General features: G+C 42.4%; 1 protein-coding gene and 1 long non-coding RNA gene across 3 annotated transcripts; one reads left to right on the top strand and one right to left on the bottom strand.

Annotated features, from left to right (window-relative positions):
- Positions 1-1,255: 1,255 nt before the first annotated feature.
- Positions 1,256-5,382, bottom strand: LOC137469722 (uncharacterized). Its single transcript, XR_010996659.1, has 2 exons — positions 3,576-5,382; positions 1,256-1,677 (listed from the first exon to the last, which is right to left on the bottom strand). It is a non-coding gene; the product is annotated as an uncharacterized lncRNA (long non-coding RNA).
- Positions 5,383-6,594: 1,212 nt separating this feature from the next.
- On the top strand, positions 6,595-23,869 carry CHST10 (carbohydrate sulfotransferase 10). 2 transcript variants are annotated; one of them, XM_068182744.1, is made up of 6 exons: positions 6,595-6,727; positions 11,980-12,114; positions 14,892-14,989; positions 17,675-17,909; positions 20,146-20,251; positions 22,116-23,869. In XM_068182744.1, the coding sequence occupies exons 2-6, from the start codon at positions 12,015-12,017 to the stop codon at positions 22,651-22,653; spliced, it is 1,077 nt and encodes a 358-aa protein (XP_068038845.1). In that variant the 5' UTR covers positions 6,595-6,727; positions 11,980-12,014; the 3' UTR covers positions 22,654-23,869. The 2 variants fall into 2 exon arrangements, with proteins under 2 accessions (XP_068038845.1, XP_068038846.1); XM_068182745.1 differs by lacking the exon at positions 6,595-6,727 and adding an exon at positions 7,864-8,006.
- Positions 23,870-24,586: the final 717 nt, after the last annotated feature.

Genomic DNA, 24,586 nt, shown 5'->3' with positions numbered 1-24,586 from the left:
CTTACTCTTTTTATATTTAATTTCATCATTTTGAGCTCAGAGTAGATTTTGAAATTTAGAGCAACATGACTTGAAAGAACACATCATGATACTTTCTTAAACACTACAGTGATGGATATAAAGCATTAAACAATGACACTTTTCTTTGGTTGAAGTATAAATCTGGCAACTTCCAATTGCAATAACAACAGGTGACTTGTTAATTTAACTGTGTGCTTTGTAACTGAGTATCTTAAAATACTTGCCAGAGATTGTCTGTAAAGGTGAATTCAATCTTGTTAACCTTCTTTAATTTAAGTTGAATACATAGCAAGAAGATGTAAAATCATTCTCCCTCTTTTTAGATGAAGAAATTCTGGAGATAAAACATAACGCTTTCCATAGTTGATCTATCATCACAAGGTTTGACACAAGGTTTGATGAATTACTGGTGGTCACACAATTCCAAAACATCAACTGCTCTTTGGGTGAGCTGAATAAATGGAGAGGCTAGTTGGTGACCATCAGTTATACTTTGGGAGATGTCAAATGTTATATTAAATATTGAAATCATCTTATACTCTCAAGCCTTTTCTTTGTAGTGAGGCTGAAAGCAATGTCACTAAAACTTTCTATATTTACCCGACCTCTCATATTTTCAGGGTTCTTTTTGGTTATGGTTGCCATAAGTGGTTAAACTACACTTCTTTCAGAAATGGGCATTTTGAAATAGACAATCTCCCATGTGTTCTCACCTAGGTGAAAACAAGTTTTTGTTGTTGCAGTACAGCACTGGCTGTGCCCTAATATTGTGGGAAACATTAAGCTGAAGGAAATTAAATTTGCCACAGACAGAGAATCAAGGCAAAGCTAGGTCTTGTGAGCCTGATGTTTCTGTATTTCAAGGGCAAGAACCTTCAACATAAGTTTCAGTGACTGAAGAATTCATCTCACCTCAGGGTTGCAAATCCAAAGGTCACGTTCTTCAAAACAATCCAGCTTCTCCCTCTTATTCTTTCTCCCATCCCTATTTCTGTCTACGTGGTGACTGGGGAAGTTCTTAGTCTCTTTTTTTCTTTTTACTATTGTAACATGTGAACATGTATGGTAAGCTCAAGGACACATAGTAACATAGTTAACAGCTCATATTCAGAAAGGCAGCAAAAAAATATCCCCTAAAAACACAAAGAATTTTCAACCTGTGTCTCTCTTCTTTTTGTGGGTGAGGGGATTTTTTTCCCTTTGGCTTTTTTTTCCCTTTTTTTTTTTGTTTTAAAGAGTCAAGGAAGTTATGGAATAGGCTCCAGTCTCTGTAAAATGATGGGCTCTTAGTTTCCACTGGAAACAGTCACAAATAAATAGCTCCAAAATTATTCGTGGATGAGGACCATGCCCCCAGAGGAGCACACTCTGAGGTATGGCACAGGGGCCACACCACGCAGGAGGACCTGGGATCTCCCTGGGGAGTCGCTCCCTGTGGCCAGAGCACAGCCTGCCTTTGCATGGCCTTGATCAAGAGGATGTGCCAAGAGCTGTGAAGTCCCACCTCTCCCAGACTCGCCTTCCTGAGTTTGGATTGTAGCACAGTGTCTGTCATTTTAGGATAACCCTTTTAGACTTACATCTCCTTGAATTTCTGGCACAAACACTTTTTTCTTGCCTTCACAAGAGCGGTGCATTTCCTAGTTAATTATTAAGCTATAAAGATATGGGAAACAAATGTTCAAATTCTTCCTGAAAGATACCGCATCTGCCACCTCCCAAGAGCCAGCCATGAACAGCAAGTTATAAATTATTTGAAGCACGCAATGTCTCTGTGAAAGCTATTCCACTTAATGTAAAACATTCTAATCCTACATACATTCATTAGGAAATGGGACCCAGGTTCTGTACCCGCCTCCACCTCCTTTTTTTTTTTTTTTTTTTTTTTTTTTTTTTTTTTTTTTTGTTTGGTTTAAATCTCACACCCCCATGACCCGAGTCACACCTCAGGCTCCCTCAGGTGTTCTGCTTACCCCAAAACTGGCAGTTTTCTAACCTGGGGATAATCAAGCAGAAGATAACGGCTCTCCCAGCCTTTGCTACAGCAGCGCTACTGGTATCAGACGCTTCAGGAATTGTGTCTTCTCCTTAGCATGCTGTCCTTAGGTGTTTTTTCAATATTTCAGAGTGTAATCTCAAACACTGGTTGAGAGAAGTACTAGTTCAGAGTAGCACAGATGCCTCCACTCAATAATATAAATTTTTGAGAAACAATGACCCAAAAAAACCCACCTAAAATCTTCCTTCTTTAGGTGAGCCTAGAGCAGCTCTGGTGCTCTCTATCTGTGCAATGTCACTCTTGCAGCTCCTCTCAAGTCAAGGCACAGAACTGGCAGGTGCATGGGTACCTGCAGCTTATCCACACTGGAGCCTAAGTCACAGATGCAACCATGAGCATTGTACCTGCAGGGTCACAGCAACTTTGTCGCCTGGAAATAATCTGTCTCTTGGGGAATGCAGCAGGTGAATTTAAGGCTCCCCTGCTTGATGAGTTTGACTCTGTCAGCTGAATCCAGCTCTCTGACTTGGGCCGTGGGGAAAGGGGAGGGTTAAAACAGGGTAGCAGGTCACTTTGCAATACTTGTTTTGCACACTGATTCAGTCAATTGTCTTAGTTTCACTGCTTTGGGTGCATGGAAAACACCCATAACTGGGACTTAAAATGAAATTGTTATTTCTGATTTTTATTTAAAGGATTTACTTATCTTGCTACCTTGACATGATAATTTGCTGATTGGCTGCACTCATTTTATGACCCATATAATTAATTTTGAATCATTAGGTTCAATTTTTATTGACATTGATTTGATAATTAAATGTAGTTCTTCACTACTCTAGCCCCCTCCTAGCAGCACGTTTCGTTCCTTGCTATTAATACACTTCACAAATCTGTTTTCATTTTTCAGACTACCAACTCAGACTAAATGTCTGAAGAATATAAGATAAATTAGATGGTTCAGCTAATGACCTACTTACCTCAATCTAAACTTTTTTCTCCTTTTTAAAGGGCAATCAAATGGTGTAATGATATGCAAAGATTTAAGAATTCCAAGTCACTTATCATGAGGTAATGCTTCTAACTCAAAATAAAAAGTTAACTTAATCTTCAAATGAACATATCTCATTTGCTGCTTATGGATCTAATTTTACCTACTACAGTCAGTATGATTTTGCTACAGATATTAGCCCTAAGTCCCCCCAGTCCCTCCACACACCTCAATCTTTCCTATGAAAGAGCTGTTTTTGATGTGCACTTTATGCTTTGTTATAAAAACAAAACAATCCAGGAAACACATGCTACTTTATAGGTATAATATTTAAGCTGTTAGTAAATCCTGCATCTGTATGAGGCTGTACCTCCCTGAATGCATTAGCCTGCTTTTTTTTTGTTTGTTTGTTTTGTTTTTGTTTCCACAGTGTCTCTTAATAATGTAGAGGCCACCAAGTATTCTATCTTGTCTTAACCCAAACCACATTTAAATAGGCTCCCTTAAGTTCCAGAAAGAGACAGAATCTGGTGATGAAGATCACACTCTAACAAATGTATTACATACCAAAGGTGCCATGTCTGACCTGTAAATCAAGGTACTTGTACATGAGAGATCTCCTCTGGTGGTAAGTCATGCCTCAAAAATGTAGTCATGAAGCAGATAGATGATTTCACTAATAATGGCACTGCACTAAGAAAAGCATGCCTTCCTGCTGATTTAAATAAGATTTATTTAAATCCTCGTGAGTACTTGATGCTGAGCCGGTGACTTGCCTTTAGGTCAGCTCTTATGGAAACAAAGCATGACCAAAAAGGGCTACCAAGACTAATCCTAGTAACTGGCATTGGATTAAATCCTGAAATAACAGCAAAAAGCACAAAATAAACATAGCATAAATTTAACAATATGGGCAAGCCTAGGCTTCTGCTGAATAGGATGAGCTTGGAAGGTGAAGGAAAATGAAGGTTCTTTCAGTGTGATTAGGCCGGATGTGTTCAAATGTAAACTGCAGTATGGATGATTACTTATCTTGTCCAAGACAGGGGCTCATTTAAACATTTTGGTATGCTTAAATGCCATTTAGAGTTAACTTACATTAAGGTAGCAGTCAAGACAGCCTGCCACTGACAGATAACAACTTCTTAAAATGCTTGAATGAGCCACACCTGGTCTTTCCTGACTGGCGAAGCTGCAAATGTGGATCTTCTGTAAGGCCCTTGCAGGAGAAATGTGAAACCTGGAATAAAGATACACAAGAGTTATTAGGGCATCCTTTTTATAGTGGAATAAACATTGAACATTTTATTAGGATTATTTTTTTAGGTTTAGGCCCATGTCTTTACAGAAAAAAATGGCTTCATCACTTCCATTGGCTTTAGCATCATCTATTTGAGAAAGACACTCTAGAATATTCCAGAGAGAGCAGGGTGACTTTTCACCAGCTCAATTATCCTTTACATTGCTCTGGCAATGTAAAAATTCTCTAGTATTAAAAAGAACCCAGACTCACACATTGATTTTGCTGCCTATTTAAAGCACTAAACCCTACTACAGCTTAGCATTATTAGTAGCAAGAATCCTGTTGGCCTGAACTAGCAACTGTATAATCCAACAGTACAGTTGCCTATGCAACACATTCTTCAACTTCATCAGGCACTTTCAGGCCCGATTACTGACAACAAAGCTTATTAACTGGGCTTAACTTGGAAAATTGGTCTCTTTTGTACAGGATTAATTATTATACATGTCAGTAACAACATACTTGAAAGGTTAAAATTCCTAGGTTGAGCCTGATAATCTGGCAGGAATTGGTTCCACAGCTGGAGACTGCTTATTAATAAATCCATGTGTAGCTGCAACTGTAGTCATCACTGAAACCTGGAGAAAGGAGCGGCTTTCTAGCCTGTGCAAGACTCAGACTGACGACAGCCACAGATTTCCAATGTCCTTTGCTAAAAAGGTAACTGTCACAGTCATCATTTCTACTTCACAGGCAGAGAGGAAGGGATGCACAAGGATGTGGAGTCCCAAGGTGCTGATACAAACAAACACAGAGTCAGGCAGAGAATTTGGTTTCTGATTACTGGTTTTGGCCACTGGTTCCCAGTGAGAAAATGTTTCTGCTATGTTTTTGCTGCTTCACTGGAGACCAGCAGCCATCAGCACAGCACTGAACACATGGCTGCTAACATATTTGCATTAACCTGTTCTACTCCATAGGTTGGCCATGGTATCTGTACCAGTGACAGAACCCTTGGACTTCCTTGGTCAGGCTTCAGCAAAGTGCACCACAGTAGTCAAGTCTGAAAATGCATGGATCAGATCATGGTCTAAATCCTCCTCTAACAGGGACGAGTGCACCGTAAGACTGCAATATGTCCTCAAGAGGACCTATTTAAAAAGAGACACATTACCAGCACCTGGTTTTGATGGGGTTTGTGGGTATCAGAGTCCTGTAGGTGAGCATTTTGCCTGTCCAGTGAGCAGAGCACTGAGTGCACCGCTGTGTGCAGTGACTGTGTTCACTATGTAGTGCCTTTGGGGGAAAAGGAGCCTGGGCTGGGCTACAGCAGCCTTCAGATAACACCTGCCATCACACTACAGCTGTTCTTCACAGCGCTTTAGGGCAGCTCTCTTCTCCTGGAGCCTGCACCCACTCCGTGTCTGCCATGCGAGGGGCTGGGGAATGTCTGCCTCTGCCAGCTGCTTTTGGGTGAATTGTTTCATTCCTGCCTGACCAAGGACAACTTTCCTGCCTGATGATGGGCTTCAGAAAACGGAACAGTAAGAGGTGTTTGGAGGAACATCAGGGAGGAAGAGTCACATGGAAAGGGAGCCTATTGGTCTCAGCTCCCTAACAGGAGGTTGTAGCCAGGCAAGGACCGATTTCATGTTCCAAGTAGCAAGTGGTGGGACCAGAGGAAACAGCCTCAAGTTGCACCTCATGCTGAAATTTTTTGGGAAAATTTCTTCATGGAAAGGTTGTCAAACATTGGCAGAGGCAGCCAAAGGCAACGGCAGAATCACCTTCCTGAAGCGTTCAAAAACCATATGGATGTGACCCTCGGGGACAAGGTTTAGTGGTGGCCTTGGCAGTGCTGGGGGAACGGTTGGACTCAAAGATCCTAGAGGTCCTTTGCAATAAAAATCATTCTGTAATTTCCAGACGCAAATATATTTTTTTAAACACGAGCGTATCTATCTACGAAAGATACTTTAACAGTTAAAAACCCAAACGCAGCATCCCAAACACACGTTCACAACGGTATACCCGTGAGTCCAGCTGGAAGGCGCGCTCGAGGGGAAGGAGGGCAGAGCCGGGGAGGGGAGGGCAGAGCCGGGGAGGGGAGGGCAGAGCCGCCCAGCCCGCCCTCTATTCCTCTATCCCGCCCTCCCTCTCTCCCTCCCGCCTTCGGGCGGCCGGGTGCGGCGCTGCGTCTTCTCGCCGCCGAGCCGAGCCGGGCCGTCCCCGCGGCGGCCTTCACCTTCCTCCCGCTCCCGGCGGCGGGGCTGGGGCCTGCCCGTGGCCCCGGGAGGAGATGGAGGCGGCGGCGGCAGGGGCTGAGCGGGGCCGGGGAGCCGCCGCCGCCGCCCGCAGCCGGGCGGGGGGGATGCGCCGGCAGCCGGGGCCGCCCGAGCGGGCCGGCCGTGCCGCCGAGTGAGGCGAGATCCCGCCGCCGCGGGCCGGGGCCGCGGGCAGCGGCGCCGGAGGGCCGGTAAGCCGGGGAGGGGCCGGGCAGGGCCGCGGGGGGAGGCCTGGCGGCCGCCAGCCCCAGACGCAGCTCCTCCGGCGCCCCGGCTCGGGCGGGGAAGCCAGCGGGCGCTGCGGGCATGTGCTCTCCGTCGCTGCCGGGTGAGGGGAAGCCCGCCCGGCTTCGTCCTCCTCCTCCAGAACGGGAAAAGTTTATGTCTGCTCATCCCAGGTCCTTGCGCCCGGAGCCGGGCTGGGACTGGCGCTGGGCATTGCCTCGGCTCGTCCCCTGCCGGCCAGAGCACGATCCCGACCGTTCTTCTTGGCGGGGACCGCTCTGGTGTTCCGGAGTGAACGGAGCCCCCGTGAAGCCTGGAAGCTGCCGCTCCCGGCTGTGAGCGGCGCGGGCTGCCCGCTGGAGGGGGAGCTGATGTCTGCCGGGGCACGGCGTGGCGCGGGGAGGCAGGGTGCCGGTCACGGCCCGGGGAGGCAGGGTGCCGGTCACGGCCCGGGGAGGCAGGGTGCCGGTCACGGCCCGGGGAGGCAGGGTGCCGGTCGCGGCCCGGGGCGGCAGGGTGCCGGTCGCGGCCCGGGGCGGCAGGGTGCCGGTCGCGGCCCGGGGAGGCAGGGTGCCGGTCGCGGCCCGGGGAGGCAGGGTGCCGGTCACGGCCCGGGGAGGCAGGGTGCCGGTCACGGCCCGGGGAGGCAGGGTGCCGGTCACGGCCCGGGGAGGCAGGGTGCCGGTCGCGGCCCGGGGCGGCAGGGTGCCGGTCGCGGCCCGGGGCGGCAGGGTGCCGGTCGCGGCCCGGGGAGGCAGGGTGCCGGTCGCGGCCCGGGGAGGCAGGGTGCCGGTCGCGGCCCGGGGAGGCAGGGTGCCGGTCGCGGCCCGGGGAGGCAGGGTGCCGGTCGCGGCCCGGGGAGGCAGGGTGCCGGTCGCGGCCCGGGGAGGCAGGGTGCCGGTCACGGCCCGGGGAGGCAGGGTGCCATTCGCGGCCCGGGGCGGCAGGGTGCCGGTCGCGGCCCGGGGCCGCGGGACGGGCGCACGCCGGGCCGGCCCGGGCCGAGGTGGGTCCCGCAGCTGGTGCCGGCGCTGCTGCCCCGGTCCTTGGTTCGCATCCCGCTGACAGGTGAACTGCGTGCGCACGGAGCGCTCCGGGCCCCAGCAGGAGCTGGAGCAGCAGACACACAGGCCTGCTGGTGCCCTCGGGAGGAGGAGAGCCTTAGGAAAGGACCAGCCCGTTAGGATGTATGTTAGAACGTTGAGTAGCACCACGCAGCTTGCCAAAAGAGCGTCTGTGATATATGTTAGTCTGAATTTTTTTTTAAGTATAACAAATTGGCCAGATTTTCTTACCCGTAAAATAACGCAAAGGAAGCATTGATGAAAACGAAGTAGGTTGTCCCAGTTAGCTGTTGCTTGGCCTTCCTTACCAGTTCCCTTTCCAGTGACGGGAGTCATCATGTGCTGATGGGCAAGCAGTTGGGCGTTTGAGCCTCCTGGCGTGTCACTGCCACTGAGGATGCGTGCAGGGACTGTCCTGCCAAGGAGCCCCTGTGCAAGCAGCATAAGCTGCAGAGCCAGAGGCTGTAAACTGAGTTTTAATGCTGCTTACATCGTTTGCCCTTTGTCCCATCGTTCACTTGAAGACAGCAATCTTTTGCAAAGCATGAGTGTTTATTCGAGGTAGCAGATTACTTGTGGGCCTCTGGTCAAACCGGCAACCCTGTGTCTTGATCTTTCGTTTATGTGTGTGTTGTTGATTCCATTTTTTCTCATGCAAAACCCTTCATCTGGCTAATCTGAGGGTTATGTGACAGTTTGCCTTTGTGGTAGCCCTGAGAGGGGAGAGCAGCGCAATGGATAGGGACAGGAGTTTTGAGATCTCATGCTCCTAAAAAGTGTAGAATTGCAAGAAGAAGGAGAAACTAACCAGAGAGCTGTGTATTTCATTGTGAGAAAATGGACTAAACCTTCAACATATTTCTTGCTTTTGTCTACTTGTAAAGAAAAATTGAAATAGAAAACTGTTTTGGAAGCTGAAGGAGCCTTTTAAAGAGAAAAAACAGAAGCTAATACCTGTAATTACTAGAAAATAAGTGCAGGAGAGGCAACAGAAATGCAGTAAGGTTAGAGATAAAATAGGAAATGTAATTGCCCTATGTGAAAACAATAAAAATATTAAGGTAGAGACAGAAAACAACATAAACACATTATTTTTTTTAAGTACTGATTGTTGCATTTAAGTGAGCATAATGGCTGAGGTACTCCTGTCTGTAACTTTGAATAGTTGTGCTTCTTGAGATCAGTGATGAGCTGCTGATACGGATGTACTTTAGGATGCTAGAAGTAACAGTGTAGTAACATCATAATTACATTATGACAGATCCTCTGACAAGACTCTTACATTCATGAGTACGGTTGCAGATTTCCTGTGCACATTGGAAAAAAAAAAAAAAAGAGTAGACAAAACTGCTTAATGTTTTCCTCATGGCTTCCACGACTTGAAGGGTAAAAGTGGTGGTTCTTTATGGATGGGGCTGCAGTTCTGATCCCTTCCTGCTCTCTAAGCCCTGTCCTTAAGGTGAGAATTGTACTGCTTGTAGGTGACTGGCTGAAATGTTCTCTTGTCCCTGCAGCACAGGACCTGGAAGCAGGGTCCTATCTCCACTAACTGCATTTCCCATGTGATTTAACACAATTTCTTAGAAATCCAATACATAAATTACATAAGGGGATATAGATCAATAGTCCTTACTGAATGGTGTGCATCCATCACGGTTGCAGAAGTGGGCAGACCAGCAGGGATGCTGTGAATGTTGGAGGCCATTTCTACCCTGCTTTATCTAGGACAAATATACTGAGTTGGGCAGAGAGGTTTGGCCCAGACTTTTCATTATACCTCTGAAAAGCCCGTAGCTGATTGTTAGAGATTTTCCTCCTGCAGAGTGTTCTCTGCAAGCTTCTGTCAGTCTGCTGCATTCAGCATTTTGAATGTTGAACGGTTCTCATGGTTTTAGCAGAGCTACCTAAAAATAAAAAACGTCATTGCTACAGTTCTATGTCTTGATATCATATCTGAATTTTTGTCTTCTGTGAGAGCTGGAAATGAATGCAATGTCTGAGAGTAAAGGTAACAAATCTCAGTGCTTAAGTGGAAGATGGTGCATTTCACAGCAGACTGAAAAATGAGGACCTTTGAGACCTGGTGGTTTTCAGCATGATACTTAGGGCAGGCTTGCACTAGTGCAGTGGTAGGATGGGAATAACTTTTGAACTACTTAGCTGAAAAGAGGCCAGTCTGATGGAATTCCTACAATATTTGTATTTCCTGGTCAACAGTTTTCCAGATCATGAAGAATAAACATGTTTGGGATGTTGCATGATCAGTTGTCAGCCAGGGAATTGCAGCAAAAAAAAGAGATGATAAACATTGTCTTAATGGAGGTCACAGCACCTGCAAGTGTCCAAAAGACAGTTGATACTTAGGTGTTGTGTTTTTAGAAGTATTTAAAAATAGACTCAAGAAAGAAGAGGGGGCAAAGAAAGAAACTTTCAGAAGCTGGGCTGAAAAATGAGAAGATAAAAGTAGGCCTGAACACTGCCATAATTGCTGATTTTTTCCCTTAACTGGAGATAGTCAGTTCTTTTCATCCTCTTACCCATTTTGCATACATTGTTTGGGTCCCAGGTCTATTTTGAACAGGTAGTGCTTGACTGCCTGCACAGGTTTTCAGCATATCCTGAAGATGGTTCACTGCTGTCAGCTGTGGAGAGAATTCTTCCTGGAAATATTTGCATTGCTGGAAGGCAAAAGCTAGTTGGAAAAGCACTGGCACCTGTAGCAGTAGTAGTGATGTTGCAGGTGGACATGCTAAAACAACATCAAAACCAGGCTTACTTCTGTTATTGAAGCTTAGTGGGAATTAAGAAAGTGGAATACTGGCATATGACTGAGAAACTTAATAAAGACTTCTTTAGACATGTTAACTAACATTTTTTTTCATCATAACTGGGAATGAGGGCATTTCTTGTATTCCTTGGCAATTGACTTAAATGCCAGTATAGAAATTGTGATCACAAACCAATGACTCTCATTGAAGTTGCATCTAGCTACTTTAGGACTGAGTTTGATCCTATTGCTAGTTATGGGATTGTTGTGAGGATGTCATTGTATGAGATTTTTGTATTGGATCCTCTTTGGTTAAATGCTTGGATGTTGTGTTGCATGTGTTCTCAAAAGGAAGCATTCACTCTTTTCAGCACCTGAGTTCCACCCCTCAGGTGTCTTATCTCTCCAGCAACAGTAGAGACAATAGTGCTATATTTTAGTAGGTTTTGGATGTGGGTTGTTTTTTTATTTGCAGTAGAGTTTTCACAGATACCTGGTGTCCACGCCCATGTGTATTGCCCATCAGAAGTTGGAAATTCAGCTAAAGATACAGCCTAATATTTTCTGTTTCTCTTAGTGGCTGGGAACTTCAATCTTTTTTATCATTGATTTCCTTATATTTAATCTTACAGTCATAGAAAAAAAATTAAGATAGCAGTTTCAAAAATCAGGATAGAACTGAGTGTATTCAGTCGGTTCCTGTGGGTGGTTTCTTTGCACATTAAAACTGCAGTCTCAATTGTTTGGTTAACCCTTCCTGCACTCCTGAGGAAGTTCTGTCTTTGAGGCTTACCTGCAGGGGAACAGCTACAGGTAGTAGGCAGTGCTGCAAGGAACCTGAAAAATATCTGGTCAGCTTAAGCTTAGTGTTCCAGCTTGGTAGCTTCCAGCCTGTAATTTCTGTAGGCTGGGCAGGGGAAGAGTCCAATGTTATATGTCATAAGCTGACTTGGGATAACCAGGTATAGTGTTAATGTGACATGTACCACTGAGAGCACAGCTTTCTTCATTCTCCCTTCCTTTCCTACAGTGGGCTGTCTTGCTGAGCTGAGTCAAAAAAGAAATTCTTTTAAAAAATGGGGTTTTTGATTTATGTCCCCAAGCAGTCAGACCAGACGGTGCTGTTCCCAGCACAAGCAGGAGCAGGGAATGTGTACACAGGGGTGAAGGAGTGAAGCCTCCCTTTGATAGCAGTCATGGTTACATTGTCTCAGCCTCAATGTTGCTTAAAAATATGGCTGAATGGACAAAAAGTTAAACATGGAATCTACTGCTATGTTTTATGACACACGTCAGTATTAAAGTTTTTTATATTTGGTTATGGAAAGTATTTTTTCTAAACTGTAACAAAAATAATTAATGTGTCAATCTTTTCTGTTTCGAACAGGGAGTGCCAACTTTATATGGCTCACATCTGACAACATGCACCACCAGTGGCTGCTGCTAGCTGCATGCTTTTGGGTGATATTCATGTTCATGGTTGCTAGCAAGTTTATCACATTGACTTTTAAAGACCCAGATGGTAAGTTTAGCTTTAATGTTTGAAGTGAAACAGAAAACTGAATAGTGCTTCACGAAAGCACTCTTTTCTATGAAAGTAGCTCTTGGCATGTTATCACTTCTTCATTAGGACTGAGAACAGAACAACTAAATTTCTGGAAGTGACAGTGCTGATATTCAGCTCCTTTTCTTGCTAGAAGTCTGCAAATCTAACATCACAGATTTTTTTGGTGGTTAAGAACAGAAGGGATCATGTTTGACAGTACTGTCTTGGCAGGTCTGCTTTTTCAAATACATTTAGTTTCAGTATCATGATCTACTAGGGGTAGAAGTTATATGCAAAAACAACAGAGCACTATTACCTGTTTAAAGTCAGAAGAGACTCAGAGGGTACTGAAGAGTTCATTTCACATGATACTACTTTCTGTCTTGCTGTCACTGCTTGTCTTGTGGCTGAGGCATTATGTAAAACTTGTGGAAAGTTTTATTTCATTTGCAATGCACTTTGCCTAGCCACCTCTGGCCTGCTTCTTGTGTTCAGCTTTATCCCCTGCTGTTTGACTTGTAAACAGCTTATAGGCTTTTGCTCAGCTTAAGTAGCTGAGATGTTATTTAGATGATGAGGAATTTAAGCCACTTGATGATTGATGACACCACACAGTATGTTACTTTTGTGTCTGCTTGGGAGCTGCTCTTACAAAGCCACCTTAGAGAGAGTTTTGGGTGAAGGTGATGATATGACTTCGAGTCTTAAGAGATCTGTGTTTCTGCATCTTCCAAAGACATGTGAAAAATATGCAGCTTTTGAAGAATTGACACTTGTGCCATGTTTTTCAATGACTTCATAATGGATAAATACATTAGATGTACCTTTCTAAATAATATGCATCTATGTGAAGATTTATTCAGCAAGACTTACAAAGGAGAAATTTAGACTAACTTAGCTTTCCTTGGACCCAGTTGTTCTGTCCTCATACATCTGTAAGTCAGCTAGTCTTATGTTAGATAGTTATATCTTCCAGTATTTCACTCTATAACAACTCTTGTTTCCCAGCTCAGGTATTCTTGTTGTGTTTCTTTTCATCAGAATTTGTCAGGAAAATTAAAATGGAGTTTAAAAATAATTACTAGAGCATAGCCTCTGCATTTATTTGCTTTTTATTATCTTGGCTTGCTAAGTTTCTTTTTTTTTTCCCCTATGCTGAATCTTCCACTCCTTTTGAATAGTTCTCTGAGCAGATGATACATAAATTCTTAAGCTTGTCCTGCAAAGGCATGACTATAGTTAAGTCTATATATGTGTTGGAGTGTTTGTAATAAAACTAATTAAGGGAAATACTTGGAATATACCAACAGAATTTTGGAGGAAGTCCAAACAGGATGGCAAATTTTGGAGAAGCTCTTCTAGACTTAATAAAATACGACTTGTCAGAAATTTTTCTTATTTGGATGTGTCTTCCTAGCAGATGGAGTAAGACCAGCAGATGCTCAATGAATCAATGTTCTTTGTTTAAGCCTTTTACTGATGTCTTGGGTGCATGAGCATTAGGAACTTCTTAAGAAGCAAGTTTCTGTCCATTGTTCCTAGTAGCATCTACAGGCATGCTTTTACACAATGATAGTGGAGAAATAGTTTAGCTGCTCTTTCACTGAATCTGATTACTTGTATTTTACAGAAGAACGCCATGAAGCAAGTCTGTGCACAGCAACAATTACAGTTTCTGAATGCTTGAATGCTTACATTGCTTTCAGGTTTAACTTGCTTTTCCATGCATGGCCTTTGTTAAAATCCAGTGTAGGCAGAGTAGAGTACTCCCTGAAGAAAAGGACATAGGCAGTGCACACATATTCTCAGCCATTAAACAGTAAGCCCCTGTGGATGCAGATGAGAAAACATTATTCATATAAGAATCTATATGAAGGGAAAAGTAATCCATTATGGATGGAAATAAATTTTCAGGGAGAAAACATGTTCTTTTTGCTTTGTAGTTAGGGAAAGCTGCTTCAAATTATCTTTGATTTTTCCACAAGCTAAAACCTTGTGTTATTTTTTGGTTTTTCTGTACCATACTAAATGCAAAAGATGAAAAGGGTTCTTCCTTACATGCTTTAATTTGGTCTCAAACTATTAGCTGTCCTAAAATCACTAAAATAGAATATCAGCTGAGTTTGTTGTTGTGAGAATCTCTAAGGAAGGCCACTGGTCCAAGTAATAAAGGCAGAGGGGATCTTTATTTATTGTTAATTATAGGTGCTTGCTTAGAGTACCACAGAAATAAAAGGGTGTCCATAGCGACACTTTTCTTTTTGTAAGTTTAATAATCTACAAAAGAAGAAACATTTTTACTAGTATAAGGGGAGAGAGGAACCTGATAGATTTAAGTTTTTATTTGGACATGCTATGGCTAGTTCATTGAAAAACAAAAATCTGTGCACAAGTCCATATAGTTATACCAAATTGTCTATCAATTGCAATTTGGATTCAAGACTTTGATGTCTCTGCACACTTTTCAGAAAAAAGCAAAGAAAACAATTAAAAAACACGAGTAAAATATAATGGGTATGTTTCTTTGATAAAACTCGAATGAAGTTGCATCCAAAATTCTCAAAGTACATCCTTTAAAATATTCATAGTCTGTGTCTGTCTTGTCTAGTACCTTTCCATGTAAAAACATGTAGAAACACTAGGGTGTTTTGTAAGTTTAATACAGAAAGTAAAGTTCATGTGTTTTAGTTGCAGAGCAGAAATAGTTCCTTTCCCCTCACCTTCTGTAATGCTGTTATCTCTCCCTTCTTTAGGCTATGGTGCCAAGCAAGAGCCATTGATACTGACAGCTGTGACAAAAGTGGAGGAGGTACATGTGCCAGAGGAAAAACATTGGCCTGAAGAATTCCAGGTGCATACTGTTGAGATAAGGGTTGTGTGTATTAAAGAGTAGAAGAAAATAAGAGATTAAGGAAGGGCTTCCTGCTGTTAAGATGTATTGCTAGACAGGAATTATTTATTCAGACTGTTCTATTTAGATAGAGCCGACAGAATTCATTTTTACTTCACAAAGCTGGTTTGTTACAGTAACCTGCTGTCTTGTTTCATCTGAATGCTTCAACTTAATGTGTTTCCATTTCTAGGAGAAAATTGTTACAGTACCCCTTTATCAAGTCAGGACAGTCGTTTTTGTTAGCCTTTTTAATATAATGGCCCAATTTTGGATTTCTTGTCTTGCCATAGCAGTCATAGGTTTGTGGTTGTTGAGGGCAAGCCTGTGTCTGCTCTAGTCTCTTAGACTTCTGCCCAATCTGTTTCTTTTTGTCACTGTCAATTTCTTCTTTGTATTTTGTGCTCTTTGTGTTTCACATTTCAGCATTTTTCCAAAGTAGAACATGAACACAATAGTAGTCAATGCCAGTTGATCTTTTAGATGCATAGTTCTGTGCTTTCAGCAAATTGACAATGAAACTCTGAAAATCCTTTATACAGATGTAAATTTGAGACCAGTTCCAGAGTGCACTAAATCAATTTTTTTTCTTTTTTTGCATTAGTACATAAGTCATCTTATGTTTAAAGTATTTTTCTGATGCAGAATGGAAGGTAGGTTAGCTGTGTAAATGTGAATCTTTTTGTTTTCATTTTTCAAAAGCACAAAATTTAAGTTACCTTCAAAATACTTTGGAAAAACACTTTGTTCAGCGGAAGGTAGGTATGTATAGAGAGATTTAATAGCTTTCTTTACTGGTATGGAAGAGGATAATAAGGTTTCTGGATCTAGAACAATTCCCTCTTGACTTCCTGACAGCATGGAACGTAGACTAACAACATTAATTTTGGTTACATGCAGAAAGAATTGTTTGGACAGATAAGATAATCTGACAGATGGTTCAGATTACATTCTGAGCAGGGGGTATTGGAGAAGAATAACAAACAGAAAAAGCAGAATTTTTTTTCCTTATGAAAGGTTGGGACAAAAAGTAAAATAATTCCTTTTTCATCTGTAGTTTGGACATGGTACCTAAAATCATAGAATCACAGAATGGTTTCAGTTGGAAGGGACTGTTGAAGATCATCTAGTTCCAAGCCCTCTGCTATGGACAGGGACACCTTTCATTAGCCCAGGTTGCTCAGAGCCCCATCCCACTTGGCCTTGAACATTTCTGTGGTGGGCCATCCACAGCTTCTCTGGGTAACATGTTCCAGGGCCTGACCACCCTCAGAGGAAAAAAATTCCTTCCTAATGTCTAAACCTGCTTTTTTTTCAGTTGAAAATCATAACCCCTGTCTTGTCACTGCAGTCCCTGGTCAAAAGTCTGTCCTACAAACCCCATGTGAGCATTGAAAGGCTGCAGTGAGGTTTTCCTGGGGCCTTTTCTTCTCCAGGCTGAGCAGCCACAGCTGTCTCAGCCTGTCTTCATAGGAGAGGTACTCCATGTTGGACCATCTTCATGGCCTCCTCTGGACCTTCCCTTAACAGGTCCATGTCTTTCCTGTGCTGGGGCCCCAGGGCTGCATGCAGCACTCCAGGTGGCAGTAGAGCAGAGTACAGGGGGAGAATCACCTCCTTTGACCTGCTGGCCACAGTGCTTTTTTTATGTGGTCCAGGGTGCAGTCGGTATTCTGGGCTGCAAGTACACACTGCCAGGACATATCCGATTTTTCACTTATCAGTATCCTCAAGTCCTTGGCAGGGTTGATCTCAAGCAGTTAATCCCCTGGTTGGTATTGATTTTGGGGATTGCCATTCCGTTAGTGGAAAGGTGAAAATTTGTCAGTAGAAATTTCAACTTTCCTATTACCTCTTTAAGTAGAGAAGCTTCTTTTTTCTCTCCACTAGTTGTGAGGCAAAAGGTGCTTGTGGTTCCTTAGTCTCAGAAAAATGAGACATGTGAAACAGCTCATCCATTTTTGGGGAGCAGTATCCTGCTACTTCTTTTATTTGTCACACTGATGCTCATTGTTCACATTTTTATTTACCTGATTTTATTTCAGCTTGGATAAATGGAAACACTGGATGTATACAGGTGCTAGAAAACAACAAAACAACACAGAACTTTTATCCTAAATTTTTTCCCAGCCAGATGGGTCACAAAATATTCAGAGTAGGAAAGGACTCACAAGGTTCATACAGTCGAACTCTTAGCTTGCACAGGATGTCCCCAGGAACCACACCATGGTCAGCCCCATCTTCTCAGAGCGTAAAGCATAATTTATGTTGAAATTCCTGTCCTAACCTCTCAAAAGCTTTCTTACGGGTTGTTGAAACTCTGTGGGAGTTCCAGTATTTGATCAAAGCATGTTTTATCTACACAGATAAGGCTCTGTTGCTGTGCAGCAGACTTAAATTGTTGTATGGAAAAGCTCTTATTGCTGAATACTACCATGTCATGTCTTAAGAGCTGAACCAAAGTACAGCAGCAGCACAGGAACCAAACTGTGGGCTACTCCTTTAGTTAATACGTAGCAATGTTTTAATCGTGAATCTGGGAGTCATTAGGGTGCATAGTTTGGGGATTTTTATACTTTTAGAATTTGATCTGAAAACTAAAGTCTTTAACTTTTGTTTTTTCTTTCTCCTCTGCATTTCATAAAGCCAACTGGAAAAGCTTTTTCAGGAAATCTGCTCCGCCAGCCCCTGGTTCATATGGAAAGACTTGAGCTTCTCAGGAATGTCTGCAGAGACACTGCATTGAGAGATCTCTCTCATACTGCAGTTTCCAAATTCGTCTTGGACCGAATATTTGTGTGTGACAAGCACAAGATCCTGTTTTGTCAGACGCCAAAAGTGGGCAACACTCAGTGGAAAAAAGTCTTGATCGTTTTAAATGGTACCAACTTTTCTGTGGGTGTGTGGGTTTCTTTGAGGAGGAGGAGGAAATGGAATTGCTCTAACTGGGGCAACTGAAATGGATTCTTTCTGCATTTCTGTACACTGATACATAATTTCAGCTTTTCATTTATCACAGTTATTTCTAGTCCATTCAAAGCATCCCCTTAAAATTAGACCTGTTCTTTCTGTAAAAGTAAGTATTGTTATTACTTGGCTCTAAAGTTGAGTTATGACAGAGTACCCATAGGCATGTAGTAGGTAGGTTTCTTATCTTTGAAGGGGTGCACTAAATTATAGAATTTGAAAGTGTATGACAAGGTATTACAATTGCTAAGTAACAACGAAATTTCTGGCTAAAGGCCAGTGACTTTTAACTGGATATTTTATCCATGAAGAAAGCCAGTTAAAACTTGGCAGCTCCTGTTGGTCAATCTTGCTGAAATCTTGTGTGTGTTCTGTCAGTGAACTATCTTAAGAGTTACAAAGATTCTGAGGTGCTTAACACAATAGTTTGGTCACCAAAGGTATTTGATAAAAGATGGTGAAAGAAGGAATAAAGGGACAAGTGTGTTTGAAAAATTAGCAAATGAGCTGTGTCCCTCAGCAAAGCTTTTCTAGCAAGCAGTACTAACATTAAAAACTTTAATGTTAATTTAATCCTTGATCTATGGCTGTGAACTAAAAATCTAGCAGATATTCCCATACCTATGTGTGTGCATGTTTTTTAATACCTATGAAAGCCACAGTCAAAGTACTAAATATGGAACTATGTGAGGGCATTGGAATACCTGCTCTTAGCAGCGTTTGAGAGATAAATGCGAAGAATGCCTCAGGATGGGCAGGCATGTATTGGCTATGCTGAATGGAGGATAACTCACGTCTTAACAACAGGGAACGTTTCACCTTGAGTTTCCTCGTTCTGTCATGTTGGATAATGATAGAAAATTGTTTCCATGTAAACCCTGGTCTCTTCTGCCTTAAGCTGCCAGTGCATTGGTATCTGCCGATGAAGGCTACTGCTGTAGTTGACCTAACTTTCTCCTCTTTGGGTAGACGCCGAAGGCAAGGCTGATACTTGAGGGGGAATAATTTATGTCCAAATACCTAAGTGGTATTTGGAGGTTCAGGAGGGGGAAATGCAGCTGTGGAGCTGTGAGGGAGATAACTCTGCTACTGCTTGTACTGTCTATGTTCTCTGAATGAATGCAAGGTATTGGTTTCTGAGGGTATCTCATCTGACATCTGTTGTCCACATGTGATTCACCTGTGGTACCAAAAAATACGATTGAAAACTTGAAACTGATAAAATACAACCCCAGTCCCCACCCCTCACCCCTGCCCCCTCCAGGAAAAAAAAAATTGGAAAACTGAGCAGCTGAGTGGTGTGTATTACTCACTTAAGTTCTGGAAACAAGAAGGCTGTTGAGGCTTTCACTTAACAGGCTTGTTTTGTAGCACCCTGTGCTTGTTGCAGGTTGATATTCTGAAATGATGCTGTTGTGTGAAGGCTTATACCTAAAGCCCAGGGGGCCACATGAGATATTTCTCAAGGTCATAAAACCTTCCAGGATCAGGATACTAAAATGAACACAGCAGAGTTAAGTGATGTTATTTTTCTTGTCAGCTCATGTGCTTGCAGAAGTGAGTATCTGGAGACTTATGTTGTTAATTTTAGTGCCTTTTAATCTGTGGAGTATTCTCTGATTGGAATTTTTGTTTCAGCACAGCATACTTGTTAAAAAAAACTTTATGAATCCTGAAAGCAAAGTACTTTTGCATTGAAACAGTTCCAAAAGCAGCTCATTGCATTTATTTTTGTTGGTGGTTGAAACTCAGCCAAAAAGCTGGTTCCTTCTTCTGAGTTAATCCTGAAAGACTTCCTCCATTTATATGTGCAGGCAGAGGGAAAGAGAATGGGGACACTGACATGTGAGGAGTTACAGGCTTAGACATAGCTGCTGATTAAATTTGCATAATATGCTTTTCTGAGAATTTTGGGGCCATTTGGTCTTGGACCTTGATGTCACATACCCTGAAGAATTTTAACAGTTTTCAGCTTCACAGTCAGACTCTCTCATAATTTAACAGTTTTAAACATAGTACCTTTAAATAGTAAAAATAAAGAGATGAGAAAGACGTAAAACTGTCAGCCAAAGGCATGCATGCTTGCTTATACTCACCGTTTTTTTTTCCCCTTGAATGGCTCACTTACTCTCTCATTTTGATTCGTCCAGGAGCATTTTCTTCCATAGAAGACATCCCAGAAAACATTGTACACGATCACGAGAAGAATGGCCTTCCACGCTTGTCCTCTTTCAGTGACTCTGAAATTAAAAAACGGTAAGTGGCCCAGCCACTGAGTGTGGGAGAGGTTTGAGGTCAGTGGTGTTATGAGCAATCAAGCTGAAGTCTGCATCTGAAACTGAGGGCAGCAGGGTTTCTGCTCCACCACTGGTATTATGGCACTATTCTGTTATCCTCACAGATGTTGCTGTGTCTCCCTTCCTACTGGCTTTGAAGGAGAACACCAATGTAATTTGTGATATAGTTAGGTGAGCCAACCAACTCCCTGGGATACAAGGTTTCTCTAATTCAGTACCTACCTAGCTGTTAGATAGCTGACCTTCAGAACCAAAGGTTTAATTGGACAGCCAATCCTGATGTCTCATATGGTAAACCTCACTGCCTACAGGTGAGATTGTCATTGCAGCAGACTTGCTTACTGGGATTGAGCTGGTTAGATTTAAGTTGTTAGTGCTTCTTAGCCCCAGAATATTTTCCTTTCAGCTGAACCACTTTGTCTTCCTGTTTAAGTGCTTCTGGTTATTTTCAGAGCCAAAAAATACTCTGCAATAGAACTTCTACATGACTTTGGCTAGATTTTTAACTGTGCCTGCTCTCATCTCTACTAGAGCCTATACCATATATAATCCCTGTAAGGGGTGGCAACATGGCAACAGGACATAGGATGACAGTGGACACTTGTAAACATGTGCTTGCATGCGTTTGTGTGCATTACACCATTCTGAAAAGTCAGCCCTTTATACCTGTGTCACATGTTAGTGGAGCTCAGCCCAAGGGTTTTTGTTGCGCGCAGTGGCACCAGGACATTTATCACAGCTGTGCCTGTAGAATTGGGGTCACTTGATTGTGTTGATATTGTGCAAAGGAAAATACGGTCACTGCATTCTAGAGAGCGTGGATCTGTTTCCCTCCCTGTGAGCAGCCCTGCAGAAAGGAACTGTTCACCTGGGGGTAAGCCCTAGTTAGGATATATGAAGTGAATCCATTATTGCTTGGGTTGCTGCGTTTTGCTCAGCATGGAAGCTATGCTGGAGGTGTGTAACATGGGTTTGGTTTGGATCTGAAATTACCAGAGTTTTTAGGTGTGGAAAGCAGGATGGTGTGGATCTGTTGACTCAATTTGCTGACCTCTGTTAGCACTGCCTGGCTAGGAGTAAGTCAGGAGTATCTGAAATATGATGCAAGTGGTGTATGGGCTGAAGAATCCATCCACGTCCAGTCCATCCATCCTTATTTCATTGAGGACTGGGCTCTCGCTCTCTTTTCTTAGCTATTTATTGAAATCAACTTTGTTTTCAATTTATTCCTCCGACATATAGTCTGACTACAGAATATTACATATTACAGTATCACAGTAATAAATTAAATTCTGTTGAAAACTGTGGTCTCATGTTTCAGTGATGCTCTCAGCCATTATTGAAAGCATGGCAAAACATCAAAATAAAATACCATTCTTAACTTCTTTGTACTTAAGCAGCAATTTATCTAACTGCCTGCCAGTGAAAAATGCAGCCTTCTATATGCCTTTAGCTGCACTAATGCACTTTTCTCCATGTCCTTATGTATTTTGGTTTTTTGAGCTTGATCACATGACATTACAAATACCTTTAACTTGGAGCTCTCATTGTCTTTTGTCTCCTGTTTATTATAGATTGAGATAAGCTAAACTCCTCCAATTTGAATAAAATGTGAAAACCAGGATTAACTATTTCTTCTTTGTCCTGTATGTAAAAACTGCTAGTAAGAAGACAGAAATTGTATTTAGTCCTATTGATTATAATATTGAGGCAAGTGCTCTAAGATTCATGTTGCTGTGTCTGTGGTCAGAGTTCACGTACATTTTGTAAGTATATGCTAAACACTTTCCTTAATTATTTAATTTTTTTCTTCCTCTGTCTAGACTGAATTTATACTTCAAGTTTTTTATTGTTAGAGATCCATTTGAGAGACTTATTTCTGCGTTTAAGGACAAGTTCGTGCACAATCCTCGGTTTGAACCTTGGTACCGGCATGAAATTGCTCCCGGCATCATTCGTAAGTACAGGAAGAATCGCACAGAGACCAAAGGACTGCAGTTTGAGGATTTTGTGCGCTACCTGGGGGACCCTAATCACCGATGGCTGGATGTTCAGTTTGGTGACCACATCATTCACTGGGTAACGTATGTGGAACTTTGTGCTCCCTGTGAAATCACATACAGTGTGATCGGACACCACGAAACCCTGGAGGACGATGCTCCATATATCTTGAAAGCAGCTGGCATAGACCACTTGGTATCATACCCCACAATCCCACCAGGCATAACAGTGTACAACAGAACAAAAGTAGAGCGGTATTTTTCAGGAATTAGCAAGAGAGACATAAGACGCCTCTATGCACGATTTGAAGGTGATTTTAAACTCTTTGGTTATCGTGAGCCTGATTTCTTGCTTAACTGACACCCGGGATAAGACCTGAAAAAGTGTCTTATGGATTAATCTAATCCTGTGTGAATACCAGCTGCAACACTGGCAGAGCTGAGAATGACCATTTGTTTTCCAGCTTTTTGATGTTGCTCCACTTTTCAGTGAAATATTTGTCATATGCACAAGTAGGGGCTTATAGTTGTTGTTTCCTGACCATGTTTTCAGTACATTATTGCAATCTGTTAGGAATTATGTCTCTGGTATCTAAAATACAGAATTTGACTTTTCCCCTCTTCCCTCCAGGAAAAAAAGAGGGAGAACAAATGGGCTGTGATCTTCCTCTCCTCCCAGACAGAATGCCATTTTTGAAATGTTGTGAAGTATTTGTAAAGATGGCAATTTCACTGTAGGTTAACCCTGACACGTGGGTAAACATAATGATTCCTGCTCATGAGAAAGTCATGTAGTCTCCCGTGAGCTTTGTAAATGAGAGGTCAGTACAAGACTAGAAATGAATTAAATGCTTGACAAATATAACCATCTGTCATGTGACTGCTACAATAACGCTGATCTAATCCCATTCTTGTTTGTCCAAAAATGAACCTAATTAGACAGAAGCTTTTAGAGATGTAAGAAAATGAACTGGTTCCACATCCCAATTGTCTCTGTATTTTTGTCAAGTGTTTACTGTGTTTACTACTGGTGTATTGAGCCTCATAATTCTACTTTAGATTTTCAAGAGATTATTTAACTCCTGACTATATAAGTTATGTGAGACCACCAGCTGCAAGTGGAGCATAGAAGAAATATGAAACTGTTAAGAAAAATTAATTTAAAGTATCAGTTGTATTTGTGGGAGCACAGATAATAATCACAAGATGCTCTCACGCAATTTAACTTGTCTTTTCTTCTAACAGTTAAGATTAATAAAGAAGATACAAAAGCAAGATGTCATATTAAAGAGCTGCTTACTTGGATTAAAGATCCACCTTTTTCTTATGTCCAGCCTTGCCCAGTTCAGTACCTCAGAGAACAGAAAGTTTATCCCCCTCTGAAAATTCATCTCCCTGCTGCTAAAGAAGAGAAGGAGACAAGATGAATCCCCGATTTTTCCAGTGATTTACTGCCATGGTGTCCCAAGTCAAAAATTACTAACATTTATGTTGCTGACATGGTAAATTGGCTATTTGCCAAAAGTTTAAATGTCACCTAAATTTGTGTACCCATTTTATGCATTAAAAAAAAAGAACTGTATTGAGTGGATGCAGCCATCACATTTGCTTGTGCTTGTATTGTGTCCTATAAAAAGCAGTCTCTTGTCTGAGTTCGCCAGCAATAAAAATCAGTGTGCTGCCAGAAGAGGGATAGACCAAATATCTGAAATAGGAATTGCTCTGTCGCAGTGAGCATGTGAACTGTATTTTTTAAATCATAGTCCCAAAAGATTTCTTTTCAGATCAGCATAATGTTGCTGGCTAGAAATGCTAATGATGGCCAGTGCTATGGACTCTGCTTTTAAATCCAGCCACTGTGTATTTTTGATAGCTTTCTGTATTAACACAAGGAAGCATCTTGCACTTGTGTAAAAGGAAAGCTGTGCCAAGCTGACATGTGCTGCTACCCACAAACAGGAAGCCCTGTTGTAGGTGGAAATGATTTCAGAAAGATCTCAACAGATGAACTGAAATAAAGGAAAATCTTTAACTGGGCATTGTTAGCAGGAGAATAATCCAGGGTGGCAATGTTGGAAGGTAGGATATTTTTTCAAGTTGGTTTGTTTTGGTTTTTTTTAACAACAATTACAGTGCCCTAACTTGTTAGTTCTTAACCAATGACAAAAAGATGTTAACAGCTCCAGGTTTTTCTGTGGTTTTCCTAATATGGAAACTTAGCAAAATGCACTGCTAAATGCATTTTGGAGCTAATAACCTGATTGATTACCTTGCTGCCAATTTGAAATGTAACA

The sequence above is a fragment of the Anomalospiza imberbis genome, chromosome 2, assembly GCF_031753505.1.
Source record: "Anomalospiza imberbis isolate Cuckoo-Finch-1a 21T00152 chromosome 2, ASM3175350v1, whole genome shotgun sequence".
Lineage (NCBI taxonomy): Eukaryota > Metazoa > Chordata > Aves > Passeriformes > Viduidae > Anomalospiza > Anomalospiza imberbis.
Note: the sequence above shows the minus strand (reverse complement) of the source record. Positions and strands in the feature narration are given on the sequence as shown.

Coding starts and splice junctions, on each gene's coding strand:
- CHST10 (XM_068182744.1), top strand. CDS start 12,015: ATGCACCACCAGTGGCTGCTGCTAGCTGCATGCTTTTGGGTGATATTC. Junction 12,115..14,891: donor GACTTTTAAAGACCCAGATG/GTAAGTTTAGCT, acceptor TCCCTTCTTTAG/GCTATGGTGCCAAGCAAGAG. Junction 17,910..20,145: donor AGTCTTGATCGTTTTAAATG/GTACCAACTTTT, acceptor TGATTCGTCCAG/GAGCATTTTCTTCCATAGAA.